At 52.0% G+C, this 27,839-nt stretch overlaps 1 protein-coding gene across 7 annotated transcripts in view; it reads left to right on the top strand.

Annotated features, from left to right (window-relative positions):
* The window catches only part of ARHGAP23 (Rho GTPase activating protein 23), an 80,684-nt gene extending 55,066 nt beyond the window's left edge, over positions 1 to 25,618 (top strand). For all 7 annotated transcript variants that reach the window (XM_068530029.1, XM_068530028.1, XM_068530033.1 and 4 more), the window contains 9 exons: positions 975 to 1,130; positions 6,358 to 6,436; positions 8,608 to 8,681; positions 8,953 to 9,042; positions 10,096 to 10,221; positions 17,002 to 17,043; positions 17,605 to 17,701; positions 19,777 to 19,808; positions 24,365 to 25,618. In XM_068530029.1, coding sequence (XP_068386130.1) covers positions 975 to 1,130; positions 6,358 to 6,436; positions 8,608 to 8,681; positions 8,953 to 9,042; positions 10,096 to 10,221; positions 17,002 to 17,043; positions 17,605 to 17,701; positions 19,777 to 19,808; positions 24,365 to 25,390 — 1,722 coding nt within the window. In that variant the 3' untranslated portion in view covers positions 25,391 to 25,618. The remainder of the gene's footprint in view (positions 1 to 974; positions 1,131 to 6,357; positions 6,437 to 8,607; positions 8,682 to 8,952; positions 9,043 to 10,095; positions 10,222 to 17,001; positions 17,044 to 17,604; positions 17,702 to 19,776; positions 19,809 to 24,364) is intronic.
* The last annotated feature ends 2,221 nt before the right edge of the window (positions 25,619 to 27,839 follow it).

Raw genomic sequence — 27,839 nt, forward strand, 5'->3', positions numbered from 1 at the left:
ATTCACTAGTTTGTTTTATTTTTTAGATTCCACATATAAATGATATCATACAGTGTTTGTCTTTTTCTCTCTGACTTATTTCACGTAGCATAATGCCCTCCAAGTCCATCCATGTTGCTGCAAATGGCAAAATTTCATTCTTTTTTATGACTGAGTAGTATTCCATTGTGTATATATATAGATATCTATATATAGATATCTATATACGTCACATCTCCTTTATCCATTCATCTTTGATGGACATTTAGTTTGCTTCCATATCTTGGCAATTGTAAATAATATTGCTGTGAACACTGGGGTGCATGTATCTTTTCGAATTAGTGCTTTTGTTTTTTTGGGATATATACCGAGGAGTGGAATTGCTGGGTCATATGGTAGCTCTATTTTTAGTTTTTTTTTGAGAAACCTCCATACTGTTTTCCACAGTGGCTGCACCAATTTACATTCCCACCAACAGTGTACGAGGGTTCCCTTTTCTCCACATCCTCGCCAACATTTGTTATTTGTGGTCTTTTTGATGACAGCCATTCTGACAGGTGTGAACTGGTATCTCATTGTGGTTTTGATTTGCATTTCCCTGATGACTGGCGATGTTGAGCATCTTTTCATGTGCCTCTTGGCCATCTGCATTTCCTCTTTGGAAAAATGTCTATTCAGTTCTTCTGCCCATTTTTTTAATCGGGTCTTTGTATTTTTTTTTTTTTTTTTTTTTTGGCCGTGTCTCGCGGCTTGTGGGATCTTAGTTCCCTGACCAGGGATCGAACCTGGCCCCCAGCAGTGGAAGTGCAGAGTCCTAACCACTGGACCGCCAGGGAATTCCCAGGTCGTTTGTATTTTTGATGTTGAGTTGTATGAGCTGTTTATGTATGTTGGCTATTAACCCCTTATTAGTCGGTCATATCATTTACAAGTATTTTCTCCCAGAGAATGCTGTTCTTACTCTTCCTAACACCCCTGCCCTGCTGTGTCCCCAGCGTGTCCCCCTGATCGTGGCTGCATGCTGTCGCATTGTGGAGGCACGGGGGCTGGAGTCCACGGGCATTTACCGGGTGCCAGGCAACAACGCAGTGGTGTCCAGCCTGCAGGAGCAGCTCAACCGTGGCCCCGGGGACATCAACCTGCAGGATGAGGTGAGTGCGACTGGGGGGCGTCGGTCTATGGAACGGGGGCCAATGTGGTGGTGTCTGTTGTGTTCATTGTACCCTGTGGTGTGCCTGGCACTGGGTCAGGGCCCCAAGGTGGGCAAGACGCAACTTGCCTTTGCAGGCCAGCCATGGGGAAGGGCATCACCCCAGCTGCAGCCATGGCCTGAGAGCCCGGAGACAGAGGCTGGCAGGTGACAGTTTTTTGGGCCTTGAGGATGAATAGAGTCCATGAAAAGCCAGCGAAAGCCAGGAACGGGCACTCCAGGCAGAGGGAACAGCCTGGGGAAAGGCGTGGGCCCCTAAGGTTTGCCGGCAGTCACCATACCTTCTCTGTCAAGGGCCAGGTAGCAAGTATTCCAGACTTTGGTTACCACATGGTCTGTTGCAAACCCTCCTCTTCCTTATCCTCTTCCTTCTCTTCCTTCTTTTTCTTCACAATCTTTTAAAGATGCAAAAGCCATTCTTAGCTCAAGGGCCACACAAAAACAGGTCGTTGGCTGGATTTGACCTACAGTCCGAGGTTTGCAGGCACCTGGTTAGAAGGGGAGTATATGGTGTTTGCTGGAGCGGCCAGCAACGTGGGTGGCTGATCAGATGAGACAAGAGCAGCTCGTGAAGGGATCTGACAACTACACGAGAGTTTGCAGCAGGTTATAGTAACTATAAATGGAATATAACCTTTAAAAATTGTGAATCACTAGGCTGTACCCCTGAAACTTATGCTGTACATCAACTAGACCTCAATTTAAAAGAAAGATGTGTTTAGAGCAGGAAAAAAAATTACATACTGGGGCTCTGGTTCCAGTTAAGATAGAGAAAGCACACTCTGTCCAATCTTTCCTACTGATTACATCTAAAAATCCTGGACAGAATATAGAAAGTAACTATCAAATAACTCTGAAAAGTGGATAACAGCAGACCAAGGAGGTAGAGTGCAGCATTCCAAAGAAGATCTAGGCCGTCTAATGCAGACTCCTGAAATGTCTGTCCTGTCTAAAAATGTTTCCGTACTTTCACTACAACTCGTCATTTCTGCTATAGAGAGAAATGTTAATATCTTTAAACAGTGTTCACAATCCTCTTTTGGAGAATTCTGGATTCCTCCAGAATTCTGCTGTAACAATCATCTCCTCTTTCTCTTGTGCTGTGAACTGAATCGTGTCCTCCCAAAATTTATACGTTGAAGCCCTAACTCCCAAGATGAGTGTATTTGGAGATAGGGCCGATTAGGAGGTAATTAAGGTTAAATGAAGTCATAAAGTCAGGGCCCTGGTACGATAGGATTAGTGTCCTTGTGAAAGGAGACACCAGAGAGCTCCCTGCCTCACCTGCTCCATCTTGTAAGGACACAGCAAGAAGGTGACTGCCTGCAAACCAGGAAGGGAGCCCTCATCAAAAACTGAATGGGCCAGCACCTTGTTCTTAGATTTCCCAGCCTCCAGAGTTGTGAGAAAAGAAATTTCTGTTGTTTAAGCCAAAAAAAAAAAAAAAAAAGAGTTTGCAGTAGGTTATATGTCAGTTATATCTCAGTAAAACTGGGGAAAATATCCAAATAAATATTTCAATTAAAAAAAAGAGTTTGCAGCAGGGCCAATGTTTCCCAGAACTCTAAGGTTCCCCAGAGGTGCTGTGGGAGGCCAGGACCCCCCATCCTTACTTGAACTACAGTAACCTGCTTTGCTCTGTCTGCTTTTTTATGTTGGTTTTTTTCATATTGGGTTTTCATGTATCATTTCACTTGACAAAAAGCGCTCTGCTGGAAAAGATGTTTTGCAAAACCATGGATCTGGACAGTGAAGTCCCATGAGTCAACAGTACTCTGAAGCTGTATGTGAAAATGTAAGATAGTCTTCCTGTCCTTGGGAAGGAGCTAGGGAGACAAGATGAGTACGTGTGAAATAGTGGACAAGAGAAAAAGCTGGTTCTCATCAAGGACCAGATTGTTTGATGAGGAAGGAGAGGATGCTGGGGACTGGAGCAGGTGTTTGAATCTTTGAAGGATGAATAGGAAGGGGCAGGTGAATAGGAAGGCAGTCCGGGCAGCGGGTGATGGCATTTTCCAAAATCCCAGAGAGGGGTCTGAGTGTCAGGACAGAATGGACCCACCTCCTGGGCTTGGCAGTGGAGAGGGTGAGGCCCAGGGCAGGGGACAGAGGGCTTTTGATGGCTTCACTAAAGCCTTTGACCTTGAGCCAATGGACAATAGGGAGCCTTTGATGGTTCTTCAGCTGGGGAGGCATAAATGAGAGTAGGGTTTGAGAAAGTAGTGCTTTAGCTTATGCCTAATGGACACGAACGAGGGAGGCCCAGAGCAGGGCATCTAGGGAAGAAATTACCGATATTGTGGGAGGGGTCAGGAGGTCTTGGTGGTCCCAGGAGGAGGGGGTAGGGAGGATGGGAACAGCTCTAGGAGTTGGCTGCATGAGAGGGAGGAAGGAGGGGTAGGAAAGAGCCAAAAGTTTGAGCTGCAGGCTGGTGGTATCTGTCCCTGGCAGACCTGGGGAGTAGGGCAGGAGAGGGAGGATGTGTCAGGTAGGGACCGCATTGGACTTGGAGTGGTGGTAGGTCACCCACATGGGAGTGATGCATAATCATGCACTAGACCGAGGGTGAATTGCGGAGTGGGCGTGGGGTCACGCTGGGGCACAGAGGTGAGACGACGGAGGGAGCTGCCGTCTGGGGAGAGGGTGGGCATGGGGACTGCAAGGGCCAGGCTCTGAGTGGGACAGAAGGAGGGGGCAGCTCAGGTGAGGCTGGGGATGGGGGGGCAGATGCTTAGGCATAGGAGGGGTCAAGAGGGACAGGGCAATTCTGGGATCTAATGTACAGCATGGTGACTATAATTAAATACTGTATACCTGAAATTTGCTAAGCTATTAGACCTTAAGTATTCCCACCACAAAGTAAAAGGTAACTATGTGAGGTGATAAGTGTTTTAATCCGCTTGATTGTGTGAATCATTACACAGTGTATAGATTTATCAAATCAATCACATTGTATATCTTAAATATATACAATTTTTATCTGTTAATTATACCTCAATAAAGGTGGAGTAAGTAACAACAACAAAACAACAACAAAAACGGCATTATCACCATCCATAATTTGTTTGTGAAATTCATCTTTTATTGAAAAATCTAGAGTTCATATATTTTTTATTGCTCTTTTTATTTCATGGTATAGATATTCCACAAATAATTTATGTATTCTTTAGTAGTTAAGCATTTCAGTTGTCTCCAGTCTTTAGCCTTGACAAATTTTTCTCCAATGGGGGGAAAGGAAAATAGAAGGACAGGGCAAGGCCTTGGGTTTGGCAGCTGGGAGATGAGAAGAGCCCACACATCAGGGCCAGGAGGCAGTGGAGGGAGGTGGGCAGGAGCCCACACTGGGTGTGCACATTAGCTGGGCCTCATCCAGGGAGAAGAGGGACCAGGGTGGGGCCGTGCCATGTGTGTTGGGTGTGTGATTTTGTCTCAGACATCAGTTTGTGTCATTTGTCATGGGGAGTGCTAGAAGTTAAGCGTTCCCATTGAGCCTATGGATGGTCTGGCATTAAGCTGTGGACCCATGGTAATGAGTGTGTATATTGTTGAGTTGTGTGTCTTTGTTGGGGGTATTCTGTTGCTTTCTGGACATGAGTTACTCTGAGCAGTTCCTTTCGAGTTATCCTTGACTTTGTGCAGGCTGATGGTGCCCCCTGGTGGACAGGAGAGACACTGACCCGGCCATTCTTTATTCACTCTTGTATTCAACAACCATTTATTTAGATCAGAGTTTCTCAACCTTGACCCTTTGGGCAGAATAATTCTTTTTTGTGGGAGGTTATCCTGTGCACTGGAGGAAGTTTAGAAGTATCCCTGGCCTCTGTCCACTAGATGCCGGTGGCATCCCCCGCTTGTGAAAACCAAACGGTTCCACACACTGCTAAACGTCCCTGGGGGGCTGAGTCGCCCTGGTTGAGAATTCATGATTTAGACCATTTAAGTGCCAGGTTAATAGAGCTGGCTAGGGGACTTCCCTGCTGGCGCAGTGGTTGAGAATCCACCTGCCAGTGCAGGGGACACGGGCTCGAGCCCTGGTCCGGGAAGATCCCACATGTCGCGGAGCAACTAAGCCCGTGAGCCACAACTACGGAGCCTGCGCTCTAGAGCCCGCGAGCCACAACTACTGAGCCCGAGTGCCACAACTACTGAAGCCCACGCGCCTAAAGCCCGTGCTCTGCAATAAGAGAAGCCACCCAATGAGAAGCCCGCGAACCACAACGAAGAGTAGCCCCTGCTCGCCGCAACTAGAGAAAGCCCGGTCACAGCAACAAAGACTTAAGGCAGCCAAAAATAAAGATAAATAAATAAATAAATAAAAATAGGGCTGGCTAGGTGATAGGAACGCAGTGAGAATAAAACAGACAGGACCCCTGCCCCTCATGTGGCTTACAGATCCGCCAGGGAAACAGGCAGGAACAAGGAAACTAATGCATACAGTAATGATCAACTGCGGTAAGTGCCACAGGAGAAAAAAACGTCAGGGCTGTGCTACAGATGGTGATGGCGGCTGTGCTGCGATGGTCAAGTCAGGGGAGGCCTCTCCCAAGATGTTTAGATTCGGGAGGAGCCAGTCATGTGAAGGGCAGGGGGAGACAAGTTCTAGTGGAGGGAACCAGCCAGTGCAAAGGGCCCGAGACAGGAAGCCACCAGGCATGCACGTGAGCTGTGTCATGGATGAGGAGAGGGGTCCGAGGATGTCTCCCCTAAGTGGGGGGCGCTGGGAAGCAGGAGTTGGCACCAGCAGGCCTAATGGAGGTCCAGTGGGCAGGCTCGTGTGGGGATGGGTTTTGCTCACCTCTGTCCCCCACAGTGCCTGCACCAGGGAAGGGACCTGCTCCTTTCTCTGCGTGGACGAATGTCCGAGCCCACTGGGCTGGCTGGAGCAGGGGGGTGCTGGGGCCAGGTGGTGGAGGGGCTAGGACCTAGCTGGGGGCTCTGTCCTACTGTGATGAGTCTTCTTAGCCCAGACAGCCCTGGTCTGGGGAGAGCTGGCTGTGAGTGGATCCCAGGGAGGGCCCGAGCCGGGCCGGACTGGGCTCTAGGGCTGGACCGGCATGGAGGTGTGGGCACCTGGGCGGGGCCTGGCTGGCTCTGAACCTGGGGGCGTGCGGGTTTGGGCACCTGGGCAGGGCCCTACCTGTGGCCTGACGTCATTGCCCCCTCCGCAGCGCTGGCAAGACCTCAACGTGATCAGCAGCCTGCTCAAGTCCTTCTTCCGAAAGCTACCTGAGCCTCTTTTCACCGATGGTGAGTAGGGGGTGGAAGTGGAGGACGGGAGGAGGATGGGAGGATGGGAGGATACCTGTCTATGCTGCATCCTGACCACTTTTTAAACTGGGTGTGTTGGTTTTACTTTTGGGGTTTTTGTTTTAATACAAAAGAAACACACGCTTGTAAAAAACTTAGTTAGTACAGATACGAAATCAAGTAAACGCAAGGGCCCCTGTCATCCTCCCATTCCCTGTCCGCAGAGGTTATCCTAACGCTTTCTGAGCATTTACTATGTGCCAGGCACTACTCCCTACAACTCCATGAGGTAGTACTATTATTTCCACTCTGTAGCTGAGGAAACTACGGCACAGAGAGGTTAAGTGACTTGCCCAAGGTCACAGAGGTTGTAAGTGTCAGAGCCAGGGTTCAGCCCCAGGCATCTGGCTCCAGAGCCCAGCGCTTGACCATTTGCTGAGCTGCTTATTAACAGTGCATTGCATTTCCTTCCAGACTCTCTTACACGTGTGACAAAGATATACTCGCATATGTAGGGCTTGAAGTTGGGCGGGTTCAGTGGCGCACTGGTAAATGTTTCACATCTGGCTCTCAAGGGAAAAAAGCCATGATGTGTAGCATTTTCCAGTTTCCGTGGTATAAATACTCCCACCACGGCTTATTTCAAGCTCCCGATTTGCTATCACCGACATGAAAGACAAACACAACTGGTTGTCAGGAGCCCATGCGAGCGAGCGGCTCCAGCACACCACTGCTTGAGTTCTTAACAGAAGGAGGCTTATAATTTTGAGATTCATTCGTGTCAGTACAAAGAGCTCTACCTCATTCTTCTTTAAACCAACCACATAGTTTTTCATAGCCTGAATAGACTATAATTTGTCTAATCACTCCCCTACTGCTGGGTATTTAGGTTGTCTTCGCATTTTTGCTATTTCGAAACGTGTTACAGTGACTTTCCTTGACTACGTTCCTGCACACCTGGGCCAGTGTCCTGGAGGTGGATTCGTAGACATTGAATTGCTGGGTTAAAGTCCTGGAAAACATTTTGAAAGCCAAAGTCAAGTTGTATTCTGGGGAGGCGGCCCTAGTTCACACTCTCAGTAGCAGCGTAAGAGATTTTGCTTCCCTACATCCCCATCGGCACTGGATGTTATTAATATTTTAAACTTTTGCTGATCGGAGAGAGAACACGGCATCTCACTATTGTTACCATTTTCATTTCTGTCGTTACTAAGAGATTAACTATCTTTTCATTAGTTTATTGGCCTGTACCGTTTCCTCTGTAGCTGCTCATTCAGACTATGTGCCCATTTTGCTACTGGGTTCTTGGTCTTTTTTCCTATTGATTTGTAGGAGATGAGCTCTTTGTACATTATGGATATTAACCCTTTATTAGTTTTTGTAAATATTTGCTCTTGGTCTGCCATTGCCTTTTAACTTTTCAGTATAGAAATTGAAAACAGTTATTTTATGTGTAGTCAAGCTGTTAACCATTAATGGAGTCTATCTCATGTTTAAGAATGCCTTATGATTATAAAAGTATTTTCTTATTTTTCCCCAATCTTTTAATAACTTTTGTTTTCGGCTCTGTCATGCAATTGAATTTGTTCGTGTATTATGTGAGCTAGAAATGGATTTATTTTCCCAACAAGATAACTGACTTGAAGTGCTGCCTTTATCTGTCCTGATCCTTCATCACCTGCCTTAGCTGTGCTATCTTTTTAGTATATTTCAGTACCTAACAGGGCAAATCCTCCCTCATCATTCTTCCATTCTTTAAAAAAACATCCCATTTTTTTAAAGTTCCCCATGGACTTTTTCTGAAGGGAGTTGGGGGAACGCTGACACAGGGGGAGCGGTATTTGGAGGCTGAAAGACCCCTCCCTCTTTCTAGGTAACCTTCTCTTTTCTCTTCCAACCTTGTGGTGTCCTTGTCCTGGAGTCTGGGGCAGGGACCCCTTTTCCAGGATCAGTAGGCAGCTGAGGTCTTATTTCTTCCCAAACGAACACACCTGGCCTATCCCAGGTCAGGTGCGCACCTGAGGGCAGCTGTGGTGGGTTTGGTCACGTGAACACAAGGCCACAGAGTCCCTCCCAAAACTGGAACAGCCTCGGCACAAAACACTGACCTCCCGGCAGGGCCTCGTCAGCCTGGAGGCCCACCTCTCTAAAGAGTTCTCACTGTGTTCTAGACAAATACAATGACTTCATCGAGGCCAATCGCATTGAAGACTCGAGGGAGCGGATGCAGACTCTGCGGAAGCTGGTAAGGAGGGGGGTGCTGTTAGGCAAAGGGCAGACTGGACGGTGCGAGCACCACTGCCCCAGGCACCCGAGCCCTGTGCCACCACTTCCCTCTGTGACCTCAGCAAGCCCTTCTCCCCTCACGGCCTCAGTTTCTCCATCTATACGAGGGGGGCAGTTAGAGGGTGGATTCCAGACCCCCTGAGATATGGCAGTGGAGCCCCTTTGGGGTATGGTGGGGAGGCGGAGGTCATCAACAGCCTGGTCCCATGCCCCTTCTTTCTCCCACCCAGATCCGGGATCTCCCAGGACATTACTATGAAACACTCAAATTCCTCGTGAGCCATCTGAAGACCATAGCTGACCACTCGGAGAAAAACAAGGTGGGTGGAGGCCCTGCTGTGAAGTGTGGGGGAGGGAAGCCTACCGGGGTCTCCTCCGCATATTCTTTTTTTTTTTTTTTTTTTAATAAATTTATTTATTTTTGGTTGTGTTGGGTCTTTGTTGCTGCGCGCGGGCTTTCTCTAGTTGCATCGAGCGGGGGCTACTCTTTGTTGTGGTGTGCGGGCTTCTCCTTGAAGTGGCTTCTCTTGTAGCGGAGCACGGGCTCTAGGTGTGCAGGCTTCAGTAGTTGTGGCACGTGGGCTCAGTAGTTGTGGCTCACGGGCTCTAGAGCACAGGCTCAGTAGTTGTGGCACACGGGCTTAGTTGCTCTGCGGCGTGTGGGATCTTCCCAGACCAGGGCTTGAACCCGTGTCCCCTGCACTGGCAGGCAGATTCTTAACCCCTGCGCTGCCAGGGAAGTCCCTCCTCAGCACATTCTAAGCTCCTCCAGGTTAGATCATCTCAAGCCCCTCTGGCCACGCCCTCCTCCTTAAGGGTTGTTCTGTCCCCACCCCTTCCCTGCATACTGGCCAGTGCTTCTCCCCGGAGAGCCATCTCCTGAATTTCTGAGGGTCTTCCAGAGGCAGAGAGCCTCAGACCCCTGGGTCTGATGGAGGTCTATCCTCTGATCTAGCTCAGATCCCTTGTGTTGCCTTTTCCTAAGCAAACCCCTTATATCTTCTGATTCTGCGGTGGAGGGGTGGGGGAAATGAGGGGAGGTATAGGATTTCTCCTGGTCCTAAAACACCCTTGGAACTGCCATTGGGTCCTCACTCTGGCTTCTCCCACTGCTAGCAAGCATAGTGTGGGTGTGCAGGTGGGGAACTGCCCGTGAGTGCCGGGCCTGGGGTGAGTGGGGCTGAAAGCTGGCCTGTTCTCTACTTACCAGGCACCTTCATGCCCGGCAAGGAGGCATCCGGCCCCTAAGCCAGGGTCAGCTCAGGATGGGGTCGGGCTGGGGGCCTGAGGGCCCAGAGTGAGGGAGGCCTGGGGGGCTGGGAGTCAGAGCTCACAGGGGTGTTGACGCTGACCCGCTTCCCTCCCCTGCCCAGATGGAGCCCCGGAACCTGGCCCTAGTCTTCGGGCCAACGCTGGTGAGGACGTCCGAGGACAACATGGCGGACATGGTGACCCACATGCCTGACCGCTACAAGATTGTAGAGACACTGATCCAGCACGTAAGCAGCTGCCCTGGCCCAAGTCCCCCTGGGCCCCTGGCTCCCGCTTGCCTGGGTGGATGTGCTCAGGGAAGGATGAGGCAGCTGAGTAAAATGCTGCTGAGATGGTGGATGCCCTTCAGAAGCAGTAGGCTGCGTTTTAAGGCCGGACGGGAACGGGTCCTGAATCCCTGTCTTTCCGGGATACTGCATCCCCAGCAGGGGAATCAGGAGGCCCTGAGCTTCCAAGATGCATGTGAGGGTCGGAGGGAGGAGGAAGGTCAGGCAAAGGTGCTGCCGGGTTGGAGGGCAGAAGGGGTGAAAGAAGGGATGCCTTCAGACGGTGGCCCCCAGGAGAGGTGTCCTGGCAGAAACGTGGCAGACAGGTGCAGAGATAGGGACAGAGCTCTCCCTGCAGGCCCACTGAGACTTCAGGGAGAAAATAGTGATGCCCGGGATAGGGGGAGGCGGATGTCGCAGGGCGGATGATGGGCTGGGGCAGGATCCTGGCTGCATGTTCAGTGTGTCTTGGGCTGGTCACCTTTCTCTCACGGCTGCCTGGAGGCCCCAAGAGCCTGGTGTTTCTAAGGATTCATATTGTTATCTACCACGGGATGAGAACCCAGAGTGGCCAGCAGAGGGCGCAGGAGACCTTGGTTTTCCAGAGCCAGACCCAGGGCAGCACCACCCACTCTGGGGCCCTCAGGGATGTTTTTATGAATCATAAATTTTTCCATTTCCAGATCTTGGCGTGGCCTGTGGTCTAGTCCACAAAGAATGGAACCAGAACCCTCCTGCCAGGAGAAATAAGATTGGCAGCTGGTCAAGGGAAGGGAAACCTCAGCCTCCCCCACCTCATAGACACTTTAGGGAAGGGAAACCAGGTCATGTTACTCCCATTTTACAGATGAGGAAACTGGGGGACTCAGAGAGGCAAAGTGATTTGCTCAAGGTCACACAGCTAATAAGTAGCAGCCCCAGGATTTTAAGCCGGGACTGTCTGACCAAAGCCTGTGCTTTACTCCCCGGCCAACTGGGAGGTCTGACTCCTGGGAGCTTTGGAGTGAGGGAGATTGGTCAGAGTTAGCCAAGTGAGGCCATGGGTAGACTTTGGTCATGCTGGCTGGCCTTGTCTGCTTGTTTCCTTCCTTCACCACGTGTCAGGGCTCTGAGCCATAGGAGGGTATGTCGAGGCCTGTTCGCACTCTAACATTGGGACCCCCAGCCCGGAGGCCCACTCCAGAGCTGTCAGGGAGGCCAGGGCTGGTGAGCAACGTCAGGGATCCTGATGTGGCCTTGGTCTGGGGAAGCTTATCTCTCTTGGAAAAGTTCAGCTCCCCAAACCAACAGGGAGCCATCGGGGTCCCCATGAGTGAATGCTTTGGGGGGGGCAGTGGGGAAGAGAGGCTCCTAGTGAAGCTAGGAGTGAAGCCCTGGCTCCTAGTGAAGTCCCAGGAAGCCCAAGGCCTGGGGTCAGCTGGGTTGTCAGGAACAGCAGTCTTCAGGGAGAAGGAAGGCCCAAAGTATGTCCACTTACCCTCCCCTAGGGTCCCGCGGGAAGTCCCCAGCCGACGGCGGCTCCTTCTCTGGGCAGGGTCGGGGGATATGGAGCACATCAGTCTCCTTCATAGGTGTAATCCCATCACCGAGCCTAGAGCCTGGCACATGGCGAACACTCAGTGTTTGTTGAATGAATGAATTGCTGTTGAGGTTATGCCAGTCTGGGCTTTCCCACTGAGGGATTCCTTCCTGGGAACTAACTGAGCGTGCAACCCTCCATTCTCTGCCCGCTTGGCATTAGAACATAATCAGCCCTGGACTATTGTCGAGGGAGTGAGCTACCCCCTCAATTCACATTGAGCCCACTGAGCCCGCCCACCTAAGAGGCTCTGTAGCCAGGGATCAGTGTAGTCACGAGCTCAGGCAGGGTGGGACTTGTGACAGAGACTGCTCTGGCTCTGGCTCTGAGCCCCTGGTCAGTCAGTGGACGGTTGGAGTTCGTGGGTGACATGACCTCCTGCTGGGAGTTTCAGCTGCAACCATCACCCGGCCTCCCTGCCTAGGACTCCTGGTTTCTGTGGAACTCTTGGACAGCAGAGCTGGAAGGGGCCTTAAGGCAGCAGACCTGACCTTGCATTGTACAGAGGGTGGAAACTGAGGCATAAAGAGGAGCAGTGACTTGCCCGGGGTCACACAGCAAGATAATGGCAGAGTGGAGATGAGCAAACCCGGGTAGTCAGCTGCCCATCAGCAAGTCAGCAGCCAGCTCATACTCATGTTTACTTAGGCAGTTGGAAGCCAAACAAAGACCATGCCAAGGCATTTGTTCATTTATTCACTCGGCACACGTGGTGATTCCTACTATGTGTGCCCTGGGATTTCTCAGCCTGGCACTAGTGACCTTTGGGGCCAGATCATTCTTCTTTGTTGGGGGCTGTCCTGTGGCTTATAGCATGTTTAGCGGCATCTCTTGGCCAGATACCAGGAGCCTCCCTCCACTTGTGACAACTGAAAATGTCTCTGGACATTGCCAAATGCCCCCTCGGGGGGCAGAGTCGCCCCAGTTGAGAAGCACTGGTGTAGAGGTTCAGGGCACTGCCTCTTGAGCCAGCCTGCCCAAGGTTGAACCCGGGCTGTGCTCCTTATATGCTGTGGGACCCTGGACAATACTTATTCTTTTTGTGCCTCCATTTCCTCCCCTGTAAAGTGGAGATAACAATAGTAGTTACCTCACGATGTTATTGTGAGGGTTGCACGAGTTGTTATCTGTAAGGCACTTAAAATGGTGCCTGGCAGGTAGTGTTATATAAGAGTTAGCTATTGGAATTCCTTGGCGGTCCAGTGGTTAGGACTCCACAACTCTCACTGCCAGGGGCCCAGGTTCGATCCCTGGTCGGGGAACTAAGATTCCACAAGCTTTACGGCATGCCAAACCGCCCCCCCCCCCCACAAAAAAAAAAGTTAACTATCATCATCACCACCACCACCATCATCGTCATTCCATGCCAGATACAAATGCAGGTGCTGGGAACACAGAGATGAATGGAACTCAGGCCCTGCTCTGAAGACATCACTTCTTCATCCTCTGGGCTATGTCCAGGGAAGCCCCATGGAAAGACCCAACCCAGCCCTGGGTGTAGAGCTGGGACTATAGTCAGGGAGTTTTTGAAAGACATAAAGAATTTAGCCAGGCAGAGAAGGGAGAATGAACATTCCAGGCAGAGGGAACAGCATGGGCAAAAGCAGGGTGGCATAAGCTAGCATGAATTCTTCCAGAGAACCATGGGCCACCCGGAAGCTTCCTGTAGACTTCCAGGTTCCCAGAGCACTTTGAGGTTCCCTCAAACCCGAGTTAGAGGCTGGCTTCTTGGGGCTCCCTCTGGTCAGCCTGTCTCCGGGGACTGCACCTTTTATTAATAATAGCTAACATTTATTATACATTGATGTGTTGTACTAAGTGTTTTACATATGGTATTCTTTTTTGTTTTTTTAAATTGAGTTGTAATTGACAAACAACATTATATTAGTTTCAGGTGTATAACATAATGATTCAATATTTGTGTAGATTGTGAAATGATCAGCACAATGTCTAGTTAACATCCATCACCACACACAGTGACAAGTTTTTTTTTCTTGTGATGAGAACTTTCAAGATCTACTCTCTTTGCAACTTTCAGAGGTACAGTACAGTGTTATTAGCTATAGTCACCATGATGTACATAACATCCCCAGGGCTTGCTCATTTTATAACTGGGAGTTTGTACCTTTTGACTGCCTTCACTCATCTCAGCCACCCTCCACCCTCTCACCTCTGGCAACCACCAGTCTGCTGTCTGCATCTATGAACTTGGATAATATGGGGGTTTCTTATGCCACATGCAAGTGAGATCATACAGTATTTGTCTCTCTCTGTCTTGTTTCACTTTAGCATAATGCCCTCAAGTTTCATCCATGTTGTTGCAAATGGCAAGATTTCCTTTTTTAAATTGTTGAATAATATTCTACTGCATATATGTATGTGTGTGTGTGTGTGTGTGTGTATATATATATACACACACATACAGTATATGCACATTTTCTTTATCCATTCATCCATCGATGGACATTTAGGTTGCGTCCATGTCTTGGCTATGGTGAATAATGCTGCAACGAACATGGGGACGCATGTTATGTTTTCAAGTTAGTGTTTTTGTTTCCTTCAGATAAATACCCAGAAGTGGATTTGCTGGGTCATATGGTAGCTCTATTTTTAATTTTTTGAGGACCCTCCATACTGTTCTCCATAGTGGCTGCACCAATTTACATTCCCACCAACAGTGTAGGAGGGTTCCCTTTTCTCCACATCCTTGCCGACACTTGTTATTTATTTCCTGTCTTTTAATTTATTTATTTTTTAAATTAATTTATTATTTATTTATTATTTTATTTTTGGCTGTGTTGGGTCTTCGTTTCTGTGCGAGGGCTCTCTCTAGTTGCGGCAAGCGGGGGCCACTCTTCATCGCGGTGCGCGGGCCTCTCACTATCGCGGCCTCTCTTGTTGCAGAGCACAGGCTCCAGACGTGCAGGCTCAGTAGTTGTGGCTCATGGGCCTAGTTGCTCCGTGGCATGTGGGATCTTCCCAGACCAGGGCTCGAACCCGTGTCCCCTGCGTTGGCGGGCAGATTCTCAACCACTGCGCCACCAGGGAAGCCCTTCCTGTCTTTTAGATTACAGCCATACAGTATTTTATTTTAATCCTCACCACAGTTTTAGAAGTAGATACTCATACATTATGCCCATTTTAAAGATAAGTAAATAGAGAGGTAATTTACCTGATGTGGACTTGAGCCCGAAGCTGACTCCAGATCCTGCATTTCTCCCTCATCCTCTATCTCTCTTTTCTATCTCTTGTTTCTCTTCTGTCTTATTTGAGTTAATCATATGCCTGATTATGATGAATAATAATTGAGGTTCATGGCCCAAGGTCATAATCAACCTTGCAAGTCTCCTTGTTTCCCCACCTCATTCCAAAGCCCACTCTGCCCATCCCCCAATAATTACCACTCTGATAGGTTAATGTGTGTATTTTCAATCCGCCTTCTAGATGCTACTTTTAAGTATAAAGGATATCCTTAAATATATATAACATTCTGTGTGTTTTAACTTTCAGTTAGTGAGCTTAGCTCATTTACTTTTTTGTAATTTCTGTACTGCCAGGACTTATTTATTTATTTAATTTTTGGCTGCATTGCATTTGTTGCCGCACACAGGCTTTCTCTAGTTGCGTCGAGTGGGGGCTACTCTTCGTTGTACTGCACGGACTTCTCATTGCGGTGGCTTCTCTTGTTGCGGAGCATGGGCTCTAGGCACACGGGCTTCAGTAGTTGTGGCGCATGGGCTCAGTAGTTGTGGCTCACGGGCTCTAGAGCGCAGGCTCAGAGGTTGTGGCGCACGGGCTTAGTTGCTCTGAGGCATGTGGGTTCTTTCCACACCAGGGCTCGAACCCGTGTTCCCTGTATTGGCAGGCAGATTCTTAACCACTGCGCCCCCAGGGAAGTCCCTGTCCGGGCTTATTTCTGCCATCTTAAATGTCATTTTCTGTTTACTACATTTTCATTTTATTTCCTTTTTTTGGTCTTTTCTACCTTGCTTTGGATGGGTTCATTTTATTTTCCTGATATAAAACTTACGTAATTTATAAAACGCATACTTAACGTTGAATGATGCAATTGCAAAAGCCCGTAGTTATGTTTAATTTTTACTATCAATTTCTAAAGCTTATCAGCATCCACATCTTCCTTCCACCACATCTAAAAGCCAAGTACCTTAGTGTACTTTCACCTGTCACTGGTTTCTTCCTCTGAATTTAAATTCCAGATTGTCATGGGTATACTTTGTCTGTGTTTGTACATGTGTGTGTGTATCATTGCTTAGTTTGATAACAGTTGACTTTTCTATGCTATTATCCATCCTTACTTCTTAGAACTTCTTGTTCCATCCTGGATTCATTTCTTTACCTGCTCATGTACTCAGTTAAGAGAGTCTTCGTGTGGCAAACTTTCTGATGTCTTAGAATAGCTTTATTTCACACTCAAATTTAAATGAGAGTTTAGCAAGGTATAAAGTTCTAGGTTCAAAATCCCTGCACTTGTAGTTCAGAAACACATCAAAACTATTACTTCCTTGTCTTCTTGTGTCTGTTGCTGCTGAAAGTTCTAGTTAAAGCTGATACTCGTTCACGTGTAAGCAATCTGTTTTTGTTCCTCCGAAAACTTTTAGAGTTTTATCTTCAAGATTCTCAAATTTCACAAAATATATTTGAGTGGGATTATTACTTTATTTTCTATTCTGTTTGGCATTTATGAGAAAACCTTGCCTGCCTGCCCCTCAGGCAACCTCCTAACACCTCCCTCTAGGCACTTGCCTTTTCCGGGGGGCGGGGGTGTTCCACCCCTGTTGTCAGTGCGGAGCCTAGGCTGGTGTAGGGTACATGCAGCTACAGCCTCCGGGGCTGGCCTTGTTCCCGCAGTGGACCTGGCTGGCACTAGATGGCGCTGCTGCCCCCTCGCTTCAGGTGATGTGCAGGGGACTGTGTTTAGTGAAAAACTGGCAAAGAGAAGCTCTCCCTGAGCCAGTCATCCATCTGTGCTCAGGCCTTCTCCCACTCCAGGCTGCATTTCGCTTCCACACTGGGGTCCAAACTTTTCCATCAGGCGCCTGAGTGGGTCCTCTGAACTGAGCAGGTTGGGAGCCCGTGTCTCCCTGTCTTCCCTCAGCTCCTTCCCACGCTGATTCCATCACTTCCTTTTGTCTCCTCTGCAGTCAGACTGGTTCTTCAGCGACAGCGAGGACAAGGGAGAGAGAGTGAGTGATGCAGAGGGCCCGTGGGGTGGGGTCTGGTCGATGGTGGGCCCTCGTCCCAGGTGGGCGGGGTGGGCAGCAAGACTCAAGCAGGGGAAGGTCCTTGCCCTTGGGACATCCCAGTCTGATGGAAGGAACATAAGCCCTCTCCTCCGGAGCCTCCAATCTGATGGGGGACAACAGTCCTCACCTTCATGAGCCCCAGTCTGAGGGGGAGATAGAGGCCTTGCCCTAAGGAAACTTAGTCCAGTAGCAAAGGCAGACCCCGTCCTCTAATCTTGCGAGGAGGATAGAGGGCTTAGGAAGGTCCAGTCTGACGGGGGAGTCACAGCTCCGGCCTTTAGGGTTCAACCAAGGTGTGGGGGAAGGCACAAAACAGTCTAATGGGGGACATGTAGGACCTGCACTCGAGTGCCTGGCTGATGAAGGAGACATTCCCTGCGCGGGTGAGCCCCGGTCTGATGGAGGAGACCTGCGTGCGCCCTGTCCTCAGGGCTCCCCGTTCCGTCAGGTCTGCAGTCAGACAACTGAGGCTGTGCTGGCTGACCCTCCTTCTGTTTGCAGACCCCTGTGGACGACAAGGAGCCTCAGTCAGTGCCAAACATCGAGTACCTCCTGCCTAACATTGGCAGGACAGTGCCCCCTGGTGAGCCAGGTTCAGGTGAGAGCAGGGGCCTGGGAAGGGGTGGAGAGGGGGTGGGATCTGCATTCCTGAGGGTCCCAGATGCCTGGTCAGGGGCCCAGCTTCCCTGCTCCTGCCCCCGCCGCTGGACTGGGCTGTGGTGGGGCCTTCTGCCTCTCTGGGGAGGCCCAGCCTGCCTGTGTGCCGCCTCCTCCGCCACTCAGCCGCTCCCACCCCGGGCTGGGTAGGAGCTTTGTTTTCACCGATTGCTTTCCTGAGCTTTTTATTTCTCATGGGCTGTGTCCTGGGCACGTTCCTCTTTTTAATTTTTCTTCCTTTTCTCCTTGCACCCCTCCACCCCTCCTCCCTCTTCTCCCTGTGCTCTCCCCCCATCCCCTGGATCCTGCCCCTTCTCTTCTCCTCCCCTTCCCTCCTCCAGCGGACCTGTTGGAGATTTAACGGGTACAGTGTGGCATCGCGGCCTCGGTCACTAACAGTGGCGGGTGATTATAAGAAGGCTGGGCAGGCATGAGGGGCGGGCAGGACGGTCCGGGGCCATGAGGACCTCACCCTGACATGCCAGTTACCCACAGCTGTTAACAACTTACCCCCACCCACGTCCCGTCCAGAAGCCCCTTCTCAGGAGGAAGGAGGCACTTGTTGGAGCCACGTCTGGTCCCTCTTGCCAGGAAGTCTGGGCACTGCATGGCTGCCCTCCTGCAGTCCCCCACGCTCTGTGGCTTCTCTCTGTGCCGAGTTCGGCCACTTCTGGTTATCTGGGTGGGGGAGGCTTGCTGGTGGTGGGACCCAGCGTCTCCGGACACCAGGGGTGCTACCCCGGAAGCCTCTGTATATCTATAGCTCCTGCCTCAGCCGCCTCCAAGGGCTGGCTCTTCCTGCTTCCGAAATCGGAGCCCCTGGCTACTCAGCCCCTAAGTCCCGCTTCCAGGCCTCTGGCCTTATCATAGCGTTGGAGTCCAGGGCCAAAGGAACGGCCAGTGCCTTCTTGGCTCGAGCCACTAATTCCTACCACCTGTGGGTGACCCGCCCTTAGTATTTTGACCGCTTCTGTCTCTGACAGAGGCATACCACAGCACCCCTAGATGCAAGAGGCAGGCTGGGGAGGGGGCCAGAGGACATGGGGGGTGGGGATGGCAGAGAGGAGCCCCCCGTCTCTTCTAATCACCTGCTGCCACTCTCCTGCCCCGTGTGTGTCGCCGTGTGGTCAGCCCGTCTGCTCTTCTCACTGTGTGCAGGGGAGGGCTGGGGAGGAGGCATCTAACTTGCTTGCCGGAGAGTGTGGATTAACCGCACCTGCCCACTGCCCCCTGGGACCCCGGGAGATCCTGGGGTCGGCCTGCTCCCTCCCCCGTCCTGGAGACAGCACTGCCAGGACTTGTTTCTGGTTCCTTCTCCACCCCAGTGATATCAGGGGAGTGGGACCCGCATCCCTTCATAACTCTGATCATTAACAGCAGCCGTGCCCCAGGAGGGCAGACTGACCTCAGGTCTGGAGGTGGAACATTTCCAGGCTGTAATCACCAGCCCTCTCTACCTCCTGCCCCACCCACTTCCTGTCTGCTCTGTACTCCGTCATTCACATGGTCCCTCTGCCCTATCATGCCTGGAAGTGGGGTGGGGGGGGAGGGTGGATAGAGGGCACCCACCTCTCTGTGCACCGTGTGGTCTCCATTTCTCCAGAGCATCTGTGATTTGATGTGTTTCATTGTTGTGGTTTCCGTGAACTGCATCTGATATTTGGCATTTTCTCTCCAGTGCTTCAGAGTAACAGGGATAGGAGGGGAGGAGAGAGGAACTAGGCCAAAGAAAAGTCCCCCTTGCTCTTAACCCTGAGCAAATGAGGGTCCAGCGGCTGGCAGCCTGATGTCACTTTCTGCCTCAAAAGGAAGTGGTTATTGACATCCTTCTCTGCTCCATCCTTATCCCATAGGAAGTGGCATCAGAGGCCCATCACACTCCCAGGATCTGGGGAGAGCTCAGGTTTCCAAACTCCCTGGTTTCTGAAGCCTTTGAGGAGAGGGAATTGTGTTTACAAGACTCAGTCTTCTCTTGCTCAATCCAACTTTCATTTTTCTTTCGTTTCTTAACAATAGATTCCACCACCTGTAGTTCAGCCAAGTCCAAGGTAAGTGCCACGGCAATTCTGAAAGTTATATCCCTGTACAAGCCAGCCCACTTTGCTTTTTGGTCAAGGGAGTTGGGGGAATTGTGATTGGAGCCTTGAAGGAGATTGATAGTCACTGGGAAGGAAGGTGGGAAATACCGAGTGTCCAAGGTAAGCTGAGAAGTCGCTCACCTTGGCAGTGCTTGGGGAGGTAACTGCTGTAGTAGAGGATCTGACTTGGGAGTTAGGTGGCCTGGAGGCAGTGTTGCTCAGCAGTCAGACGCACAGACAGTCCTGGACCTGAGCCCTGGCTCCACTACTTAGTAGCTTTGGGACACTGGGCAAGTTACTTAACCTCTTTCTGATCCTCAGCTTGCTCATACTATTTATGGGGATAAGATTTATCCCCAAAAATGGGGTTAACAACAAATATGTCTGATATAATAATTATTTTTTAAGGTCTTTGCAGAGCCCAAAGCCAACAGAAGGAAGGAAATAATAAAGATAAGAACAGAAATCAATGAAATTGAAAACAACAAAACCCAAGCCGGTTCTTTGAACCAGGTCTCACAGGCAGTGAGTTGCCTGCTCCAGAGCCTGCCCTGTGAGACAGAACCAGTAGGGCCAGGATGCCTGCCCCAGGCAGCCCGAAGGCCAGGAGTGTGTCTTAATCAGCTCAGGCTGCCATAACAAAATACTATAGACTGGGTGGCTTAAAACAACAGAAATTTATTTTCTCACAGTTCTGGAGGCTAGAAGTCCAAGATCAGGATGTTAGCATGGTCAGTTTCTGGTGGAAGCTCTCTTCCTGGCTTGTAGACAGCCGCCTTCTCGCTGTGTCCTCATATGGCAAGCAGAAACCGAGCATGCATGTGAGAGAAACTGCAAGCTCTCTGGTGTCTCTTCTTGTAAGGGCACTAATTCCACCATAAAGGCCCCACCCTCATGACCTCATCTAAACCTAATTACCTCCCAAAGACCCCGAATACTATCACACTGGGGGTTAGGGCTTCATCGTATGAATTTAGTGGGGGAACAGTTCTGTCCGTAGTAGTGGAGTCAACTAAATGTTGGCTGGTCAAACTGGGCTCATTTCTCTCTGGATCTCTAAGCACTGGCCGAGTCCCAGTGAGATCAGTGTGCCTGACACCAAGCAGGTGCTCATTAGCCCATTATGTGTCAGATGAAAGCACTGGACAGAAAGATGGCTGCTCTAGTCTGGTGCAGAGGACCCTTGTAACCTCTCCATAGAGCCTCTGCCTGCACACCTCTGGTGATGGGGAGCTCACTCCATCACAAGACTGCTGTGGCGGGGAGCAAGTTCATTAGAGTGACCTGAATCTACCTCCTGATCACCTCCACCCCTTGCTCGTGCTAGACCCCTGGTTTCCTGTAGCCTCTCCTGGACTGACCCCTCAACCTTTATGTGAACCTGCTGACCTCTGCATTCCCTGAAAGTGACCATTCTGACCTCACTGCTTCTGTAACTAGCCAGGATGAGAGGGTAATTTGATCAGATGATCCCAGCAGCCTCTCAAGTCTCTCAGAGAGCAGAGGCAGAAAGCGGCGCTGGCCACCATGTGCCTCACGCTGGCCGTAGCAGTGCTGCAGGTGGTACCTTCTGGAGTCGTGCTGTGTGGGCAGCCACAGCCCAGGAGCTGCACGCCTGTGAATCCTGAATCGCTGACAGGCTCCGGCTTTCTCAAAACTAACTGATGTGAGAGAGTGCCGTGGCCACGGGAGGCAGCTCTGTCTCCATCCACTACAAACACACCGCGTTTTCTTGCGCTTTCCTTTATTGTGCTTCACAGATACCGCATTTTTTTTTTAAACAAATTGAAGGTTTGTGGCCACCCTATGTTGAGCAAGTCTCTTGGCACCATTTTTCCAACAGTATTTGCTCACTTCACGTCTCTGGGTCACATTTTTGATAATTCTTGTGGTAATTCAACCTTTTCATGATAATTATATTCGTTACGGTGATCTGTGATCAGTGAACTTTGATGTTACTATTGCAAAAAATTACGACTCCCTGAAGGCTCAGATAATGGTATTTTTTAGCAATAAAGTATTTTTTTTAATAAATTTATTTATTTTATTTTATTCATTTTATTTTTGGCTGCATTGGATCTTCCTTGCTGCATGCTGGCTTTTCTCTAGTTGCAGCGAGCGGGGCCTACTCTTCATTGCTGTGCGTGGGCTTCTCATTGCGGTGGCTTCTCTTGCTGTGGAGCACGGGCTCTAGGCACGTGGGCTTCAGTAGTTGTGGCTCACGGGCTCTAGAGCGCAGGCTCAGTAGTTGTGGCACCCAGGCTTAGTCGCTCCGTGGCATGTGGGATCCTCCTGGACCAGGGCTTGAACCCGTGTCCCCTGCCTTGGCAGGCGGACTCCCAACCACTGCGCCACCAGGGAAGCCCAGCAATAAGGTATTTTTAAATTAAAGGATGTACTTTTTTTAGACATAATGCTAGCACACGCTTAATAGACTACAGTGTACACATAACTTTTATATGCTCCGGGAAACCAAAAAATTCATGTGACTCTCTTTACTGCGGTATTTGCCTTATTGCTGTAGTCTGGAACTGAGCCTGCAGTATCTCTGAGGTGTGCCTATTACGCTGCAGCTGAATCAGGAGGTGACCTGTGAGAAGGGATGCAAGCGCAGGTCATTTCAGCCCAGCTGGGGACCAGTCCCAGCATCCGTTTCTACAGGGCTTTTTATGTTCAGGGGACCCCATTCACCCCATTCACTTAACATTTCTCGAGTGCCTGTTATGTGACAGGCACTGTACTAGGTGTCATGGATGCAAACACAAATAAGCCACTGACCTTGCCCTCTGAGAACTCAGGGTTTGATATAGATGTTATGGCAACAAAGCTATTCTGACATGAGAAGAGCTGGTGTATGTGTAGTTTCAAAGGCCTATGAGAAGAGAAGAAGAGATTTCCCAGATCAGCCAAAGGGAGAGCTGGGTGGGAGGTTGCTGTATAGAGAATGCCGTGTTTGAGCTGGGCCTAGTAGAGGGAGTAAGAGCTCATCCCATAAATAGGGTGCGGGGGTGGGGTGGGACCAAGGGCTGCCAATGCTAGTCCTATCGAGGGAGGGGTCGGAGGGCAGCATCGCCAGAGTGAAGGCTGTGTTGGGGCGGGGGGTGGGGCACTAGGCAGGTTGTGAAGGGCCCTGTGTCTGTGCTTTATCCTGGTGGGGGTGGGGTCCTGCAGAGTCTGGAGGCGATTAGATTCCTGCCTTGCCTTAGAAGGACTAATGGCTCCTGAGGAGGAAGGGCTGGAGTGAGGCTAGGGTGGAGGCAGGGAGTTCTGTTAGGAGAGGGCAGAAGGGCCCAGAAAAGGCAGAGTGAGGGTCTGAACAGAGGATGATGAGGAGGGGAGAGGGAGGAGGCAGAGAAATCACCCTGAGCTGGGGACATGAATGGAGGTAGTTTGGGGCAGGGGTAGGGAGCATAATGTGGTTCCAGATAGGTGAGTTTCAGGTGCTGGCAGACACCTTGGTAGAGACAGATTCACAGTTGGGAGAAGAGTTCTGGAGCTCAAGAGACAGAGAGTTTGGTGTTGGCCAAGGGAGACCTCAGGAGCAGGATGTCCCCAGGGAGAGAGGAGAGAGGCTGAGAACAGAGCCCTGGGAACACGGCTTCTTAAGGAGTAAGAGGAGGAAGAAGAGCCTCCCAAGAGAGGAGAGGCCAGAAAGGGAGGATTAAAAACCAGGTTGGAGGAGGCAGTGATGGGCAGCTTGGGCTCTGCTGGGGGATCATGGAAGGCCAGGACCAAAAAACACCCACGGGGCTCAGCAGTGAGAGCAGTGGCTGAAAGTTGCCCACCATGGGGCTGTAAATCACAGTTTGGGAGCGGCTTCAATCCAAATCATCGGATTGTGCAGGATTTTAAAGCCACTTTTGGCAACAGAGCTGGTGGTTGGATTGATCTGGGGTTGGGGATTGTCAGGGTGGGGTGCTGATGGGACGGTGGAAATGGCATGGGGTGCGGTGGGAAGGGAAATGAGCTTGGGCGTGTTGCCCTGGAGAGGCCTGTACCTACTGAGTAGGTGGAAAGGCAGGTTTCCCAGGTGAGTGAGTGGAGAGGGAGGGAGGGAGGAGCTGTGGTCCGAGAAAGGTCCCTGCAGGCTCTGGTATTATAACCCAGGATAGTATATGTGAAATGGGTTCAAACTGTCAAGTGTCATTCGCTGTTGCAGAGTCTATTATTAGGAGAGCTGTGTCTAAAAGGATTTATGCAGCACTGGATGTAGAGAACGGAGTGAAAGTTGGGGTGAGGTGAGAAACCAGCCCCCAGCTCGCAGGAAAGAGCTGAGAGTCTGGATTAAGACCGGAGGAGGTGCCGAGGAGGCTTCAGGATTGAGGGGGGCGCAGAGGGGTAGTCTCTAGAGTGGATAGTGTGACACTCCAGTTGGGACAGCCGTCCAGGAGGAACAGCGGACGTGAGGGTGCTGGGCTTGGACCTGTCGAGATTGGGTGCTGTGGTGTTGGGGTGTAGGGGTGGGGGCTTGGAGGGCGCTGAGGCTCTCCGGGCGCCCCCAGCACACTGACCTGTCTCCCGCACAGGGCTCGTGGGCCCCCAAGAAGGAGCCGTACACCCGGGAGATGCTGGCGATCTCCTTCATCTCGGCGGTCAACCGCAAGAGGAAGAAGCGGCGGGAGGCGCGGGGGCTGGGCAGCAGCACGGACGACGACTCGGAGCAGGAGGCACACAAGCCCGAGGCGGGGGCGCCGGCGCCGGGGGCCCAGGACCGGCCGGAGGGGCAGCGGCCGGGCGCCGCCGCCCCCGAGGCCCCTGGGCGCCTCAGCCCCCCGGCGGCGCTGGAGGAGCGGCCGGCCGCGGACACGCGCTCCATCGTCTCGGGCTACTCCACCCTGTCCACCATGGACCGCAGCGTGTGCTCGGGCGCGGGGGGCCGGCGAGCGGGCGCGGGGGACGAGGCGGACGACGAGCGCAGCGAGCTGAGCCACGTGGAGACGGACACGGAGGGCGGCGCGGGGCCCGGGGGGCTCCCGGAGCGCCAGCCCTCGTTCAGCTCGCACCACCTGATGCCCGGCGACACCCTGGCGCGGCGCCGCCTGGCCCGGAGCCGAGCGGACGGCGAGGGCGCGGGCGCGGCCGTCGGGCTGCCGGGCTCCGCCTCGTCCAGCAGCCAGGAGTCGCTGCGTCCCCCGGCGGCCCTGGCGGCGGCGGCGGCGCTGGGCTCGCGGCCCTCGCGCCTCGAGGCGCTGCGGCTGCGCCTCCGCGGCACCGCGGACGACATGCTGCCGGTGCGGCTGAGGCGGCCGCTGTCTCCCGAGACGCGGCGGCGCCGGAGCAGCTGGCGCCGCCACACGGTGGTGGTGCAGAGCCCGCTGACCGACCTCAACTTCCACGAGTGGAAGGAGCTGGGCGGAGGGGGCCCCCCGGAGCCCGTGGGCCCGCGGGCGCACAGTGACAACAAGGACTCGGGCCTCAGCAGCCTGGAGTCCACCAAGGCGCGGGTCCCGTCGACCGCCGCCTCGTTGCCGCCCGCGCCCGGGGACCCGGGGGCCCTGCAGAGCCAGCCCCCGCGCCGCTCGGCCGCCTCCCGCCTCCATCAGTGTCTGTGACCGCCCCCCCCTCCCCCCCCCCCCCCCTGCCCCGCGCCGAGCGCCCCTTCGACCCACCCGGAGCCCCTTGGTTTCCCGGGAGTCGCCTCTGCTTGCACCTCCGCCCCGCCTTGTTGCCCCTGGGAGCATCCGGGTGCAAGTGGGCGGCGCCGAGGCCGTGTCTCTGGTTTGTGCGCTGGAATTGGTAGGGGGCGGGCAGAGGAGAAGACAGGACTGAACGCAGAGTGTGAGAGGGAGGGAGGGAGGGAGGGAAGGGGGCTCTGGGGCTGAGGAGACGGAGAGGGGGTAGGCCGCTGGGGCTCTGTGCAGGGCTGGGGGGGGGGGTCTCTGTCCCTTGGATAAGTGACAGAATGTGCCCTTCTGGGCCTTTGTGTCTGCACTTAGCGACCCTTGTCGGCCATGGGGTGTGGATAGGGAACCCCCAAGCCTCAGACGAAAGAAAAGACACTGGGTGATGCTGGCTCTTCACTCCTTTCCTCTGCCCACCTCCCCCCAGTTAGCTCCTAGCTGCCAGCTAAGGGAGGGCGGTTGTGTATGTATGTCTGGGGAGAGGAGGTGTAGGGTGGTGGTGTCCATGGGGGGAGGGGCGTGGTGTGTGCGAGTCTGTGTAGCCACTGTCCCAAAGTGTTCCCCGTAGCAACTTCTGCCACTCCTGCCCCCTTCAAACCCAGCTCCCACCGGGGCTCCCTGCCTTCGGTGCACACAGGGATCCTGCCCCCCTGCTGCTTGTCAGAGCCAGAGAAGGGGGTTGGGACTTCTCAACCTCCTCAAGAGGCAGGGCTGAGACTTTCACCAGGGTTATTCCCCCCCCCACCACCTTTTTCCAATCTCTAAATCACACTCCCCAAGCGCTTTGACCACGGGGAGCTGCCTGTTCCCCAGACGGTTTGGGGAGGGTCCACGGTCACCCCTGCTAGACCTCTTGCCCCTCTATTTGTTCTTCCAGCTGTGCCTGCTCCTTCCATAGCTCAGGCACACAGGCCCTCACCTTCTTCCCTTTAGGAGGGGGCGTAGAAAACATCCCTGGTGTCTTTCTGTTTCTCTCTCTCTCCCCCCACTCATAACACACACGCACGCGCACGCGCGTGCGGACACACTGATTGATGAGCTCTCAGCCGGGCTGCTCCTTCCGGAAGGGTGGGTGGGACCCAGCCCCCTCTTCTCCCCACAAGTTGTAAATAGACCTCAGATAACAGGCCTCCCCACACACGCCCTCACTCATTCCAGGGAAGCCCAGGTGGGGTTGTGAACCCACTGCCACGTCTATCAGTCCTCTTGTTTTATGCAAAGATTTGCTGTAAAGTAGATTTCTCGCTCCTCCCTCCCTCATCCTTTATTGTAAATATTGTCTCTAAATGTGTAACATATTATAAAGAATTTATAAGGATTTTTAAAGATGTTTTGCTCATTTAAAAAAGTGTTGTAACAGTGTTGGATAAGCCTCTGCTCCACGTCCGCATGTCTCCTTTCACTGTGTCCTTGACACACCTCTCTAGGCGACAACTAAGATTTCCTGCTTCTGAAAAGTCCTGTCTGAAAAGTATAGTCTATACCTTGGAAATAAATGGCCTTCCTCGAGGCATGAGTCAGCTGTCTCACTTGTTTGGGAGGGAGGAGAGGGCAAGAACGGGGCTAGGATGGGGGAAGAGTGAGGTACCTGGCCCACGGAAGGAGGGCAGTGGGGCTGGACCAGGTGGTGGCAGAATGGAGACAAACCTGTGCTTCCTGGTGGCTTATAGGTGTCCTGGGAGACTGGCCTGAGCAATGACTTGGGCACAGAAACAAGATGGAAGGGCACTGACCCTCATTGCTGCAGGAGATTTTCATGCACCTGTTCTCTCTTTTCCTGTAGAGACCAGGAAGGTGCACAGGCACCTCCCTTCTCAGGTCTGTCTGGAACTTCAGAATGGTCCAGAGGTGCTGCTGAGCAGAGGGGAGGCTTGGGCAAGGCCCAGGCCACTGATGGGGTCCATCCTGGCCAGCTGTCATCAGAGGCACTCCAGATCCAGGTGATATCCCAAGAGGACAGTATGGGTTTTGCCCTCTGTCTTAGTCACATGTGTAGGCCTTACAACCTGGGATGGGCTTCCTTCCATGTCATGTCTCTATAGTTGCCCCTGCCAGCTTCCAGGCTGCCTGTGATGAGCCTAGTAGCCACCTGTAGGAAAAACAGATGACAGTTGTCAAAGAGAACCTAGGGAAGAGGCCTGGAGCTGGGAAGAGCTTAGTGGCTCACTGAATCCCCTTCCTTCCTCCACCTCTTGCCCCATAGCTTGTTTTTGTTTGGCAAATGAGCTAGAGCCAGTGTTATTGTGGGCCCACACCAGCCCCAAGGGCTTTATATGTCCTAAGCTAATCCTCCAACACTCTTAGGGGCTCTGGCCACAACACTGTTATCTCCATTTTATACATGAGGAAACTAAGGCACACGGAGAGGTGACATACTTGT

This window comes from Eschrichtius robustus, chromosome 20, assembly GCF_028021215.1.
Source record: "Eschrichtius robustus isolate mEscRob2 chromosome 20, mEscRob2.pri, whole genome shotgun sequence".
Taxonomy (NCBI): domain Eukaryota; kingdom Metazoa; phylum Chordata; class Mammalia; order Artiodactyla; family Eschrichtiidae; genus Eschrichtius; species Eschrichtius robustus.